We start from the raw sequence: 15055 nt of genomic DNA on the forward strand, positions 1-15055 counted from the left end.
AACTTTTTTTTTTCAATTAAAATCAATAGTACACATATAATTATAGTTTGATAACTTCTTCTTCTTTTTTTTTTTTTTTGAAGTATAGTTTGATAACTTAATTCTGATACATGGCACGTAATTAAACAATCAATAGTAATTCCTTAATATAAATTCAAATTTGATTATATAGAGTGATAAGTTTAAAAGGGATGGATAAAAAAATCAATAATGTGTGTTTAGATATCGTTTATTTTGTTGAAATTGAAAAATTATTACTGAAAGTACTGTAGATAAATGTAAAAATTAGTTGAAATTTTACAGTGAAGCTCATAAATAGTGTCAAAAAGTGTAATGAAACTCATAAATAGTAGTAAAAATAAGTTAAATAATGAAATAATTTTAATTTTTAATCTTAGCCAAATGCACACTAAATATTATCTTTAAAATAAATTATAGAATCTAGGATATACAAATAATAAACAAGTGATTTGATTACAAGAACGTGTTTGAAAAGACGAGCTATTCGCTTGCATAAAAAAAATTATTCACTGATTAAAATCATCCAAAATTAAAAAATGCTAATTAGTTTGTTATCTTGAATGAGAAGTCTAGTGAGTAGCTTTTTTGCATTAGTTTATTAACTTGTTTGTTAATGCATAGCCTTTCAAAACCTCAATTTTTAGATACATTTTTTTTTTGCCACTTTTAATAATTATAGAAATAAACTTTCTAGAAAAACTGATTCAAATTAATACAAATATATTTTTTTTATCACAAAAAAGGGAGTGGCATTAATTGATGGTGACTGTTTTCCCCCCAACCCTTGCAAACCTCACGTGATACAATAGATACATCAGCATTTGGAAATTAATTCGAGTCCACCATTGTCTCAAAAGCTAAGTCCATCCAAAGCAATTTCAGCCAAGAAAGAAAAAAGTCCAATTCATCAAAAGCAACAAGAAATCTAATAGGTCCTCCCCACACCACTCATGCCACATTATTATCTCATATGTTTAACAATCTCTAATATTTATTTCTTACGTTTTCATCAATATAAAACTAGTCAATGTGGTTCATTGTTACAGACTGCCAAGTACAAAAGTTGTTCCTTTCAAGAAAAAATAATGAATTGTCTTCTTCTTCTTCCTTTTTTTAAAACCATATCTTTAGTCCCTAATCTCATCCGACCAAAGACAATTATGATTCTTATAGTATTTTGTCATGATATAGAATAATGGGATTAGCATAATTTTTCTATCATTAAAATGCACATCAATTCTTAAAAGGAGCATTGAGTTACTTACAGCTGTTGTCACCACAACTAAATTTTGTACAGCACCACAAATGGTTGGTATATACTATATACTATATTCTTACATTGTCATATTATTGTCATTCTTGAAATCACCTGCCCACCACCAAGGCACCAACTAGACTAGCTATATGCTTCTGTTTCCCATTTCTTTTGTTCTTTTTGTCAAAAGTATTCAATTAAAGATTGTCCTGCTTATATGTATGAGAGAGATAGAGATCCTAAGTAGCCCTCTATATATAATTTTTGTCTAATCATTCTCATTCGTAGGAAGAACTGCGCGCTATGCATGATATTTTATTTTGGCAAAATTTCATGTCAAAAATTTTTCAATTGTAATTGCATTGTGTCATTGAGGTTCTTGCTTATAAGGAAGAGTTCAAAGTGTGATGGTGAGAATCTCGATCAAGTGAGATTCAACGTGTCAAGAAACATTTCGAGTGAGATGGTCAAAATTTAAATTTGAGTAACAATTCATATGAAACTTGCTCAACTATTGGTTGAGAGAGTTTTCCTAGAGTAGCCTCACAACCTTCACCCTCTCTATATTGTCATACTCTTTAGAGGAGATTCATCCAAACACTATTTATCAATCCCAAGTGTAGAGAATCAATTGGAAACCATAAATGTAATCATAAATCTTCAAGGCCATCAAGTATTCAAGAGATCGAAATTTGTCCTAGCCAATTAACTAGTGTCACTGGATTGCTGGGAAGAGAAGCAACTAATGCAACATGTTGCCAGTAGAAGCAGGGAGCTCTTATACAAAAACATTTACATATACTAGAGATGTTGTAAGTTATATAATCGCGACTATCTTCTTAGTGGATTTTATAAATTGGGCATAGCTCAGTGTGTTTTTTCCATTTTGAGTTTTCACTCTGTAAACAATTCACGGTGTTTGCGTGTTTGAATTTTGCTATGATTACTTGATTACTACCTTATTTCCATGTTATGATTCTAATGTCTCACATGGATTAAATATAGCTTAACTATGTGTTTATAAACTCTTGGACACCCTCTCGTTACAAGCCGGTTTTCAATGGTGAGTTTTACTCATGAGTTCCTAACATTTAGTATCAGAGCCAACCACCACCCTAAGTAATCAAGTGTAGCTCATTGATTATGTGATCAAATGAGTTGTGGCTTTGTGGTTGGATCTTGGAGGGGGCGACCTAGAGGCTAGATTAAAATAACTGTTGGCTGCGGAGCGTGATGATATGTTATGATTCTAGTGTTCCACATGGATTAAATATAAGCTTAACCATGTGTTTATAAGGTCTTGGGCAGCCTTCCTTTACAAGCCAATTTATAAAGGTCAGTTCTACCCATGGATTCCTAACATTCCATTATTTGTGAAAGTGTTTAACTAATCACTTGGACAATAATTTGCAAATTGTTTAAAATTGGTAGAAAACCGTTGTAAGAGGTCTAATGTTTTTCATAAATCTCAAAATTTTAACTAGCCAAGTAGTCATGAACTACAAACTATAATTTCACACAACATACTTCAATATAAAATTTATTTTCTTAAGTTAAAACTTGGAAGACACTAGCTAACGCAAAATGACAATGTCAAAGTTTAGATATTCTTAAGTTAAAACTTGGAAGACACTAGCTAACACAAAATGACAATGTCAAAGTTTAGATATTCTTAAGTTAAAACTTGGAAGACACTAGCTAACGCAAAACGACAATGTCAAAGTTTAGATATCATTGTAACTTAAACGTAAATCACTATATCAATAAGTGGTTCCTTGAATCTATCAAAATCCTAGAATTTATTAAAAGTAAAGAAAATCTTAATTTTATCTTATTGAAATCTGATTATTATTAAAAACATACTCCCATATTTTGTCCCTATGCTTTTTGTTTTTCCCCCCATGGTATTGAGGCTTTAGCAATTAGCGTATTTAGCATTCTGCTTTCAACATGTTTCTGAAGCACAAATTAATTTTGAAACCAAAACACATACAAGTGACAAGAAGTAAGAAATAGCTAATGAGAATTTCTGTAGAAAACTAGTGAGAAAAAAATCTGGTCCAGTAATGTGAAGTTTGTGTCACACATGCTGATTTATTTATTTATTTGTTTTTACTCTTACTTTAACATGCCTTTTTGCTTTAGTTGTATAAAATTTTAAAAATATCTTCTTCTTCTTTTTGAGTAAAATGTATAAAAATCTTTATTCTTATGTATCACATATTTATTTTCCGAAATAGAAATTCTACATTAACTTAATTTAACTATACGTACATGTGAAATTCACTTTTGAAAACTTGAATCGTGACTTTTACTTTTCACCCTATAAAAACGTGTACTTATAAAGTGACCATCACACCAAGAATCAATTTAAATGTCACAATCTTAATTTTGATTTTTTGTGTTAGATTTTCATGTTATCCCCACCTCTTTCAATTTCACATAATTATCAATAAAGGTGTCCTAGAGTATAATAACTCAGACGAATAATAGACAATCATGCCTGACAATCACATGGTGTATGGGTAAACAAATTCATGTTATCATTATGAGGTTTGTGCACAGGATCATTAGAGGATTTTAGAGAGCATGAACAGTGTTAACTAATAGGGTACGAAAACACGAGGCAGTTGCTATCAAGAAAGGAAAGGCTCTGTTTGGCGTGGGACCTTTCTCATCAATGTAATAATGCTGTTTTTGCCTGCACATGGCTCATCATTTTGCCTACAAACAAACGCCATTAACCCCCCAAAAAAAAATCTCTCTCAACCATTCTCTATCTCTGTCAGATTCCAAAGTCCCCACGGGCTATCACCTTCACCACCATTGCTTAATTGGTAGACCACAAACACTAATCCATCACCCTTATATACACATTTTGGGTCCACCTGGGTTGTCATTTTGTACACCCATATTTCATATTGCAGATTCAAACCCTGTGATCTTTATTTTAAACCCTAATGCTTACGATCTTGTGCTCATCTTATGGTACAAAATTAATGGTTGTTGACAGGCTATTTTGGAGGCTAGTTGAGTACATTGCAAGTGTACATTTTAACACACACTACCTAAAAATTTCTGTAAATAGTGTGATTTAAATCTATGCTCTGCATGCATTTACTCCAAAAACAGTGATGTTAGGTATATGACAACAAATTAACACAAACTTTCTACTGACATTACTTTTGTTATCATCAATTACATCATGTCAAGTCGGTAGTTATAAATTATAAGAAAAGATTGTAAAAATTGTTGTGGACCCTATTTTTTTAAATTTTGGGTCTAAAACTGAAAATGGTATCTTTTGCAGTTGATCCATCAATGGTGGAGATTCAATGTTGGCATTAGTACTTGGGGGCCCCTTAACTTTCTCTGGTTATTGACAAAGGTGTCCATTTTTATGTCTTTCCACGAAGACATAAACTTCCCAAGCAATGGCCCTTACGGAGGGACCAATCCCTGCAAGATGTTGCTAAGATTGGCTTCATAGTTCATACACCCTTCACAGCCTGCGGAAGCTCATATCAATATATATATATATATATATATATATATAATTCTCCATCGATCGAGCCAGATAGATTTACACAATAAATTCTGCAGAACACTCGATTTCAACTTTACACATAAACATACTTTGAACAAGTTTAAAACAAGATTAAAACGTTTTGATCATGATTTACCAACATTATAAAATGAAGTTCTAATACATTTAAACCTAAAGTCTTAAAACTCAACCCAACATTTATATATATATATATATATATATATATAATGGAGACAACTTTGTTCTTTCTCTAAATTTTAAGATTTTTTTATATGTAATTTTATTGTTCTCTCATGCCATTGATTAATATTTTCTCTTTCGGTAGATTTTAGTTAACTCAACATGCGAAGTTTATTATTTTCAAATAAAATATTAGAATTTGAATTTCGTATATACTAAAAATTAATCTAAACTTATCCTCTTACAAATGGACCCCATATCAAATTGGATTATATATAAGAGAATTGGGTTTTTTTTTTTCCTTTTTGGAAAGGGAATTTTGTCCTGTCTTTTTCTACACCATCGTAGGTATAAGTTGGACCACGCGCTTGAGACACTACAAACTACAAAGGTTGTGGATCACACACAGTGGTGGACAATGATGGTGGTGGATGTCAACGCTCAAAAAAATTACAAAGCAAAAGAAGAGGAAGATCCATCACCATGAATGTGAGCAACTTGGTTTTCCCCACACCATGACACCATGACATGACACCACCCTTTACTTTGGAGAGATTATCTTATTAGATATATAGCCTCATCACTTTTTGCGTTATCTCACTTCCATGACATCAATCTATCTAACAACCTTTTTATTGGAATATGATTCGCGAACAACCAAGATTCCAGAATTAGACAGCTCTTAATAATTTAGCCACCCTCTCTAACCACAAACCATACCTATATGATTTAGAACTCACCCAATAATAATAAAATAAAAAGTACATAAATGATTCAGTATAGTACATATTACGAATCACTCTTATATGCTTTAGCTGGATCTAATGTGTTAACTTCGAATATTTGAGGGCACAAATTTGGTTTTTAGTAGGTACTAGGTAGATTATCTAATGTTTATTTAGACTCAAGTAGAGTAGAATTGAGGTTTAGTTATGGCTAAACTCATTTGATTTGATAGTATGTCTACCTTATTCTTATCTAATTTAGATATCTTTTAGATATTGGTTTAACAAATAATTTTTATTATGATTATAGAATTTTTCAAGACAAACCATCCTTTTATTTATATATATATATATATATATTCAAGATATTTAGTTGCTAATGTTATTTGAATCCTTTTAGTGCTTAGGTTATTTATGGTTGAACTCAATTGATAAAGTGCTTGCAACTAGGATTGTACAAACACTAGCCTAAACCAACCCAAAATATGCTTGACTCGAATCGACCCATTGAGATTTGAGTGGTTTTGATTGCGGTAGATGTTCATTAATAGGTTGGTTACCTTGTAACCCACCTCTTATCAGTCAAGTGTTGATTTTCCCACTTGAGAATCTAACATGATCGACCCATCTCCCCTTACCTTGATTTATGGTCATGTTTTAACCCAAATATGGTACACATTTGGACGAAGTTCTTAAGATCTATGGCTCTCCTTGTCCCTAGATGTTTCTTTGTCATCATATTTGCAATTATCATTGTTTTTAGTTGGTTTTTTACGGCATTCAACTACCACTTATAGACACTTGTGCTGTCAAGCCACCATTTTTACTCTATCAATGACAAGTTCTACCCTCCCTCACCCAATGTATTTAAATTGAGTTTAAACCTAACTTTACTCGACCCATGAACTCTCCTACTTACAACCCTATACAATCTTAATATATATCTTTCAAACATTGGTTATCAAATATTATATTTTATTATTGTTACATCCATATAAGATCTTTCATAATCGATCACTTCAACATTTTCAACCAAAAAAAAAAAGCAGCTATATGACTATATCCATTCATCCCCCATAAAGAAACAAAACAAATATGAAATATCATCATTTCCCATGTTTTTTATTTTATTTTTATTTTTACTTTGTACTACATCACATTTCTTCTTCCTGGTTGCACTCCACTTCTTATTCCCCCAACCCCCCTCTCCTCTCCCTATCTCTTCACTTAACTTACTCATTCTGCTTTCTTTATTGCTTGTAGGGTCACTTGCACTGAAACTCTGAACTCCAAGCTCCTTAGGAAAGAAACAAAGAAAGTTCTCTCAACTCCCACCGCTCACATCCACATCCACATCCACACCCACACCCACCTCTCTCTCTCTCTCAATGGAGAGCCCAACGCTGAGCCCAGCAGCGGCCCAAATCCTCTCACCAAGCAGCAGCGGAAGAAGAAGAAGTAGAGGCAGTTGCTCCACATCGCCCGAGTTCGAGTTCTGGATGGTCCGAAACCCATCTTTCCCACAGCCCAATCTCCTCTCAGCTGACCAACTCTTTGACAACGGTGTTCTCCTCCCTCTCCACCGTCTCATCCAAACTCCTCAACCCGACCCGGATCCTCCCTCCTCTAATCCGGACCCTGAACCCGGCCCAGGCCCCGAGTTGTTGTCTGCCGTTATAACGGCCTCCGAGTCAACCGCCGCCTCTTCCGCGTCAAAGAGATGGCGAGACATTTTCAAGAAGAGTGACAAGAAAAATCAAGACGATAAATTGAAAGAAAAGGAGAAAGAGAAGGAGAAAAAGAAAGTTGATAAGGAGAGAAAGAGTAACACCGCCGGAGCTAGCTCAGCCGAGTTAAACATCAACATATGGCCATTTTCTCGGAGCAGATCCGCCGGTACAGCCACGACCCGACCCAAACTAAATTCCGGGTCGACCCGGAAAGTTAACAGCGCGCCATGCTCGCGTAGCAACTCAGCAGGCGAGTCCAAGTCGAGGAAGTGGCCGAGCAGTCCGGGTCGACCCGGAGTCCATCTGGGTCGGAGCAGCCCCGTTTGGCAAGTCCGTCGATCCGGCTCGGGTTCCAAGAACTCCGACCCTCTGTTTCGGAGCTCCGAAAAGACAAACAAGAAGGACGTGTCGGACACGCGCCGAGCCAGAACCGTACCAAGCAGTAGTAGCGGTGGGCCCACCACCAAAACAAAGGTGTTGAATTTGAACGTGCCGATGTGCATTGGGTATCGGCACCATTTGAGCTGTAGAAGCGACGAGCAGAGTGCACTCGGCGGCGGCGGTAACGGTAACGGTGACGGTAACAATAACCGTAAAACTGTTACTGGTGGGAGTAGCGGTGAAAGTAACAGTACTGGTAATAATCTTTTTAACCTGCGAAGCCTTTTCACTAAGAAGGTTTATTGAAAAGTTATCTACTAATTATCATTATAACAATTATTTATTTTCATTGGAGAGATTATTTATGTTACTTTTGCTGAAGTGAATTTGATTTTTTTTTTTTTCTTGTAAAAAGAGAATTAGTTTTTTGTTTTCTTTCTTTCTTTCATATGTAATTAACCAAGAAAAGTAGTAGTTTTTTTAATATGGAATTTGCTTATTGTGTTTAGTAGTTTGTATCTCAATATTTGATGAGAGGTGATATATACTCTTTCAAAATGCTTGTACTTATTGCTATATTTCTCTAAGCACTATAATGTGCTTTTTTTTTTCATAGCAATTTGCTAATTTTGTGTACGTTATTAGTCAAATGATGCATTTACTTTCTTTCTTTCATGTGCAAATTGACCGAGGAGATTCTATGCAAAAGGAAAGTAAAGATAAAGGGGAAAGTTGTTAAACTTTTCTTTGCTTTCAAAGTTTGTTCCATTTTTCTTTTCACTAAACTTGTTTAATGACCTACTAGTTTTGTTTAGTGTGAGTTTAGTATATACTATTTTGATGAGATAAAAATAAGCTGCACCTTAGGAAAGTAAATTGTTTTAATTTATAAATTAAGGCATGCCAAATGCAGAATTTTTTTCCCCCTTTCAAATGCAAAACAAAAAATTATGAGTAAAAGTTTTCTAGGATAGTTTTGTTATATTCTTTTATTCAATGAAATTAATTAAAATATGAATTTACTGTTTAATGAAGGCTAAAATATACCGTGTTCTTTTGCTTATGGAATAGGAGAATAGGAGATACTATTTGGTTCAAAGAATATTAATTAACAATATTGGAATATAAAAATATGGATCAAAATTTAAACTCATCGAGATGAGTTGACTTCATTAGTCAATAAAACTTAACTTATGTAAACAGTGGAACGCTGTCTTTTTGTAAGTTTTAAGTTTTAACAAGCTAGACCTTAGATTTTCTTTTCCGAGGAGCCAACCAGAAGTCATTTATTTCCACGAGCTAACAAAGGCGTAAATTACTAGAAAGACAATATGTTCCCATGAGGTATACACAATTTTTATTACGCTGTCAATTTGACAGTTTCTTAATGTACACTGAAAGCTTATTATATCTAAATTATAAAAAAATAAAATAAAATAAAGAAAACAAACCACATTTTTATAAAGAAAACAAATATAAGCATTCTCTCCCATAACCCATCACTCTAAATAAACCACATTTTTATAAATAAAATAAATTCTTTAAAAAAAAAAAACCACATTTTTGAATCAGCCATGACTGGACCGTAGGGTGAGTGCCTTGATGTTTTACATAATAGGCCCATGAAAAGCTTGGTGACTAGTTGGTCTTTCTTCTTTCTTACATAATCCTGAACTGAAAGCGTTGATGGGCTCATTAATAACTCCTTAGGCTGCTGGATTATTGGGTTCTCTAGTGCGCACTTCGCACATCGAATTATGGGGATGGGGGAATTTACGCATTGCGTATCCTGGTGGTGATTATATTATTGAAAATGGTAAGATTTAGGTACAGTACTTAGGTATTGTTCTTTAGATTCCCTTTTTAAGATTCAGCCATATGAATTATTTTTAATGGGATGAAAGTGTATTTTTTAGTTAAGTAGCTATATAACTGAATCTTAAGATGGGAACCGAAAAAACAACACCTAAGGTACTGTACTTAAGTTTTATCCTATTGGAAAATAGGATGAAAGAAGAAGGGAAAAAAATAAAAAATAAAAAATCGTCAACTCTTGTACCCATGGCTCTTGATTGCAAGCTTTTTATTTTTTATTTTATATTGTGATTAATAGTTCTTAGTGATCTGCTATCCTAACATGAGACGAAAATATACCTCAAATTGAAAGCTTTTATGCAGTGTCCTTATAACACAAATATTGGATGCTAGGAAAATTTGGGCACTCAACTTACTAATACATTTTATGTGATTACAAGCAGGGACGGAACTAGAATGTTACATATGGGAGGCCAAAATAATAACAAATATAAAATCGAACCAATTTAAGAGTGACATACAAGAAATATGAAGAGTTTGGGGCGTTAACCATATTTCTTTTGAAAGTTTTAGGTAAATTTAGACATGGCAAAACGGGTGGGTCGAGTTAGGTTCAGGTCGGGTCAATCGAGTTGCTGGTCAAATGGGTTGTGGGTTAAAAAACGGGTCATTTTAAGCGAGTTAAAAAGGGGTTTGGGTCAATCAAGTTTTGAGTCAGGTCAGGTCAGGTTGACCCGTATTTTTCACATGAATTTTTTTTTTTTTTTTTGGTTAGAAAATAACATGTATTTACCATTTAGAAAGTCATCCAACAAATTACTTGATATAAAATGCATTACTTTGAATTTACCACTTATATCAAGAATGAATTACACTTATTAATACTTATTCAATAATTTTAGCGCAATGAGGCGCGGTCAACAAAAAGTCAAATTTTTTGGCTATTAGTTATTATATAGATATAGATTAAGCACTTGTGTTACAATTAATCCAATATAGAGTTTATATACTAGAGAATGCTTTACTAACCCTAGGCTACCCATAAACTAACAAAGGTTAATATGCTTGTTCTACAAGTACATGAGCCTACAATTAGTTTAGGTCACTTGGGCCATACTATATTTAACACTAACACCTATAAAAAAATAAAATTAAAATAAAGAGTAAAAATTTCATTTCAAATCACAAGAAAGAATTAGAATATATTGATATGCCTATGGATTATTAATAACATTAAGATGCGAAGCAAAGTGTTGATTCCTCTTGACTTTGAAAGTAAAAAGAGAAGAAGGCACATGATGATCCAAAGAAATAAGCAAAATAAAAGTGATTTGTATGACGAATCATGCTGCACTGATGTCTCACAAATGCTGAAAGCTTGAAACTATAGTTGTCAAGTTTTTACTTAACACAAACAAAGAAAATTAGAAATCATCAAGTTTTTTCATTTTTTTTAATATAATATTGTATGTATGGACTTTTTTTTAAATGCATCAATTTAAATTATTTTAACCCATTTTTATGCTTGAGATTTAGCCTTCATTTGGGAGTTCTTAAGGGAATAGAATGAAATAGACCATAATGATCAGTAAAGGAATGGAATGGAATTTATAAGCCATGGAAATGAATGTAATAGAATTAAGTAATCTTGTTTAGATGTTTTTAAAAAAAGGAATGAAATGTAAATAACATATTTGGAAGTAACATTAGAAGGGATGGAATGAAAATATTTTATAATACAATTACTATTATATCCTTCATTTTATAGAACATAAAAATTATTCTAGTTTAGACTCCATGTGAACAATGCTTTGGAGTGGTGCAATTGTGGGGCACAGAGATTGTCTTTGTGTTCAAACCGTAGACATGTCTTCTTAAATCCATCAATATTCATTGGCTAAAAATCAAGCGTAGATTTCTAAGTATGTCGTAAAGCAATTCAACAAATTCCAAGAAATTAAAGCAAATCTAAAGTTGGTCAAGAAATCCCACACTTCTTAATTTTTAGACCTAGACATCAATGTCAATAGGACACCTTTGTGCTCATCATCTGGGCAACCAAAGAAAATCTCCTTAGACAATGGATTTTCCGTCAAAAATATTGTCGACGCCTGGCCTTAATCTAAACTTGGCGGAAAAACTGCTGCCGTCGTTGCGGGCCCTCGTTCGACCACCTGCCATAGCGACAACTCCTGCGCATGTGGGGCCCTGTTGGAGGGCCCCTCTCGATATGATGGTGTGGTTCACGCAGGGCTTCGGGTGCTCTCTCTCTCGGTGGAGAAGGGTATTTGTCTACCTTTGGCATTATGGCAGGAATCTGGAACAAATTTTAAGGGATTACCAAAGGTGAGTGGAGTCGCCACCAATCATTGGGTTTTTCTAAAGTGTGATTAGTCACCTATTTCTAGTTGATTTTATTACCAATCCTAAGTTAAGAAAAATGGCATTTTTTCTAATCTAATGTGGATGGCAAAAAACCTTGATTCTTAGGTCCAGAAGTTTGGTTACATGTAGGGAAGGTGTTAGGCACCTCACAACGTTTGTCCAAAGACAGTCCTTTGTTTTGATAAAACCTTAATTTTCAGAAATTGGCAGTAAAAACATGATTTTGGCATTGGCTATCGGGGCTTTGCATGCATGGGGGCTTTAAGGTTTGGCTTTTGAATGGGTGTGATCCCAATCTATACTTTCCCAAGGCATTCGAGCAAAGTGCCAAATTTCTACAGTGAAAATTTGGCGACAAGTCACCTTACTTTCGCGATGGAAATTAGGCATCGCTTTGCCTTAGGTGACATGGATTGTGACAATCACACCGAAAGGGGCAAGCAGGTATATAAATATATACATCATGCACAATGCAAGCACACAGAGTATGAAAGTAAATGCCTACATCCCTAGAGCATGGCCCAAAATATAGGTGTAGGAAAGTAAACAGGGGTCGCCATACTCTAGAGATGAGGATGAATGCTACATGCATGATATACCTAATACCAACCATCTAGGGTAGAAAGTGAGGAGGAAGGAAAGGGATTTAAAAGAGTACATAACCAAAGGGAAGGGCTAAACTCCTAAATCTACTGAACACTGCCACTTGGCTTAACCACATGCTTGCATCCATGCCCTTTTTACCTGCACTTGGGAGACTGTACCCTAGCTCTAAGCATCATCGCTCCATGTGCGTACATGCAAAGGCAAAGACAAGAAACTAGTAGACAAGCCATGGAAGGAAAAGATGCAAAGAGCCTATGAAAGGCATAAAGTAGATAAGCATGATGTGCATGGCAAGCATAGAAACAATGATGCAAGAAAACAAGCGGTAAGGCAAACAAACAAGAAAGCAAACAAAAGGTGGTGTCTACGAGGGACAAATGCAGGTTTGGATCGGATGTCCATAGCTTCATTGTGTTGAAGCATGGACAACACACCAGCAAGCAAGACTCATGCATGGACATGTAAGCAAGCATGTAAAAATGCATATAAAGCAAACAGGTGGCACAAACAAGTATGGTAAGCATATCATCGCACAGAGCGAAAAAGGGGAAAGGTGTGCATGAGGCAATCGGCATCATGGCAATGCATTCCAAATGGTCACATCCAAACAAGGCCTTATGGGCGTCAAACGTAACCACACAACCACAAACCCGCTAAGGGAGTCAAGCGTGACAAAGCCATGTACTAGAGTGGCTATCACAAGCATTAAGCATAGAAGCAAGCAAGCAAGCATAGACATGCAAATAGGGGTGATCCAAACCCTTTAATGTGGGCCAAGGTGTACGGGCGATGACAAAGACCATAGGTTCTAGATCGAGTCCCGACCATTAGGCCAAAACACAAGAAAGAAAGATAAAGCGATAAAAGGGCTAGAATAGCACATGGCATGACAAACATAGCCTAGGTCTAGGCATGTAAACATGGCATAGAGTGCACAAGCACATGGAAATAGCATAAGGCATTTAGAGAACATAGATCCAAGTACATAGACATGTGAGAACATAGATCTAGACATATAGGCATAGAAACATGCATGTAAACATATAGAAATTTAGCACATAGACATGGAAGGGCATGAATCCAAGCATATAAGCATGTGAAGACTTGGATCTAACCATATAGCATGGAAATAAACACATAGACAGATAGATCGCAGCAAGGCATTGCCCAATAACATCATACAAGCATGTGAGCATGTAACCCTAACATCAACATAAAACAAAAAGAGGCATAAAACATAGAAAAACATGGCATAAAAGCCTAAGCATGTAGATCTAAGTATATGAACATGTGGGAACATAGATCTATGCACGAAACATGGCATAAGACATAACAACAAAGAGATTTAAGCTAGAAACACAAATAAAGCAAGCAACATGCTAAAAGAAAGCAATAAATCATGTTATTCAAGCAAAAAGAGCAAGATAAATGCTAGCAAAAGATTTAGAAGGTTAGGGGTGTGGATGATAGTTAAAAAAGCTACATCCACAACCCTAAACCCCAAATCCAAAGTGTAGAACGAAGGAAAGGAAGATTGCATATAAGAACAATACCTTGTGTTGTTGGTGAAGAGAGAAGAATCAAGAGGTTTTGATGTGTTTTTTGGCATTTGGAAGAGAGAAAAACGTGTAGAGAAACCAAGTAAAGAGTTAAAAATCAGAAAAATATCTTCCTCTTCTGTTTGAAGGGTGCTTGGGGCTATTTATAGCCCCGACATGCGTTTCGAGGCGGTGGCCCTTGCAGGGCTGTTGGCCTCAAAAGGCCAGAGAGGGGGCTGATCTTGACAACCCTAGAAAAATCCTGACTTCTTGTTTCTAAAAAGGTATGGATCTTGGAAATCCAACGGTCGGATCAAAAGTTATGGCTCTCGAAAGTTAGTGGTGCATCGATTAGTGCATCATCCCGGTTTTCGTGATATCTCAGTCATTTTAACTCCAATATTGACCCATGAATAGTAACTGAATATGCAAGATCATTTTCAATAATAATGTGACAAAAATGAGTAAATGATGAAACATATAGTTTCTCAAAATAATACCATGAAACTATTAGGTTCTAAAGATTTAGATTTTAATATTTAGAATCACATTTGTATTGTGTTGGAAAACTGAGAACAAAATATGTCTAGTCCAGGTTTTTAGGCAATGCTTAAAAGTGGTTGTTTCAAGGTTTAAGTCCAATTGAATGCGGAAAAGAGTGTGTGGTTTTGCCTTGCTCGATCAATCGGGAATTAGGCTCGACTGATCGAAAATTGTAGGTCCAGTTTTTTTTGCAGATTTTTAAATAGGCCCAAGCCCGCGAAAACATTTAGGGTTTCATCTAAACTTCTCCGCATATAAAAGGGAAACCCTAGCCACGTTTTAAAGTGATCAGAGAAGACTTGTGTGTTACTCTTTGTGAGATCTGAGGG

The 15055-nt window shown here is 34.9% G+C and overlaps 1 protein-coding gene across 1 annotated transcript; it reads left to right on the forward strand.

The window, feature by feature from the left end:
• Nucleotides 1-6858: 6858 nt before the first annotated feature.
• LOC115988630 lies at nucleotides 6859-8358 on the forward strand. The gene has a single exon (XM_031112210.1). It carries the CDS (start codon nucleotides 7117-7119, stop codon nucleotides 8143-8145), a length of 1029 nt encoding a protein of 342 aa, XP_030968070.1. The 5' UTR covers nucleotides 6859-7116; the 3' UTR covers nucleotides 8146-8358.
• The last annotated feature ends 6697 nt before the right edge of the window (nucleotides 8359-15055 follow it).

This window comes from Quercus lobata, chromosome 5 (assembly GCF_001633185.2).
Source record: "Quercus lobata isolate SW786 chromosome 5, ValleyOak3.0 Primary Assembly, whole genome shotgun sequence".
Taxonomy (NCBI): domain Eukaryota; kingdom Viridiplantae; phylum Streptophyta; class Magnoliopsida; order Fagales; family Fagaceae; genus Quercus; species Quercus lobata.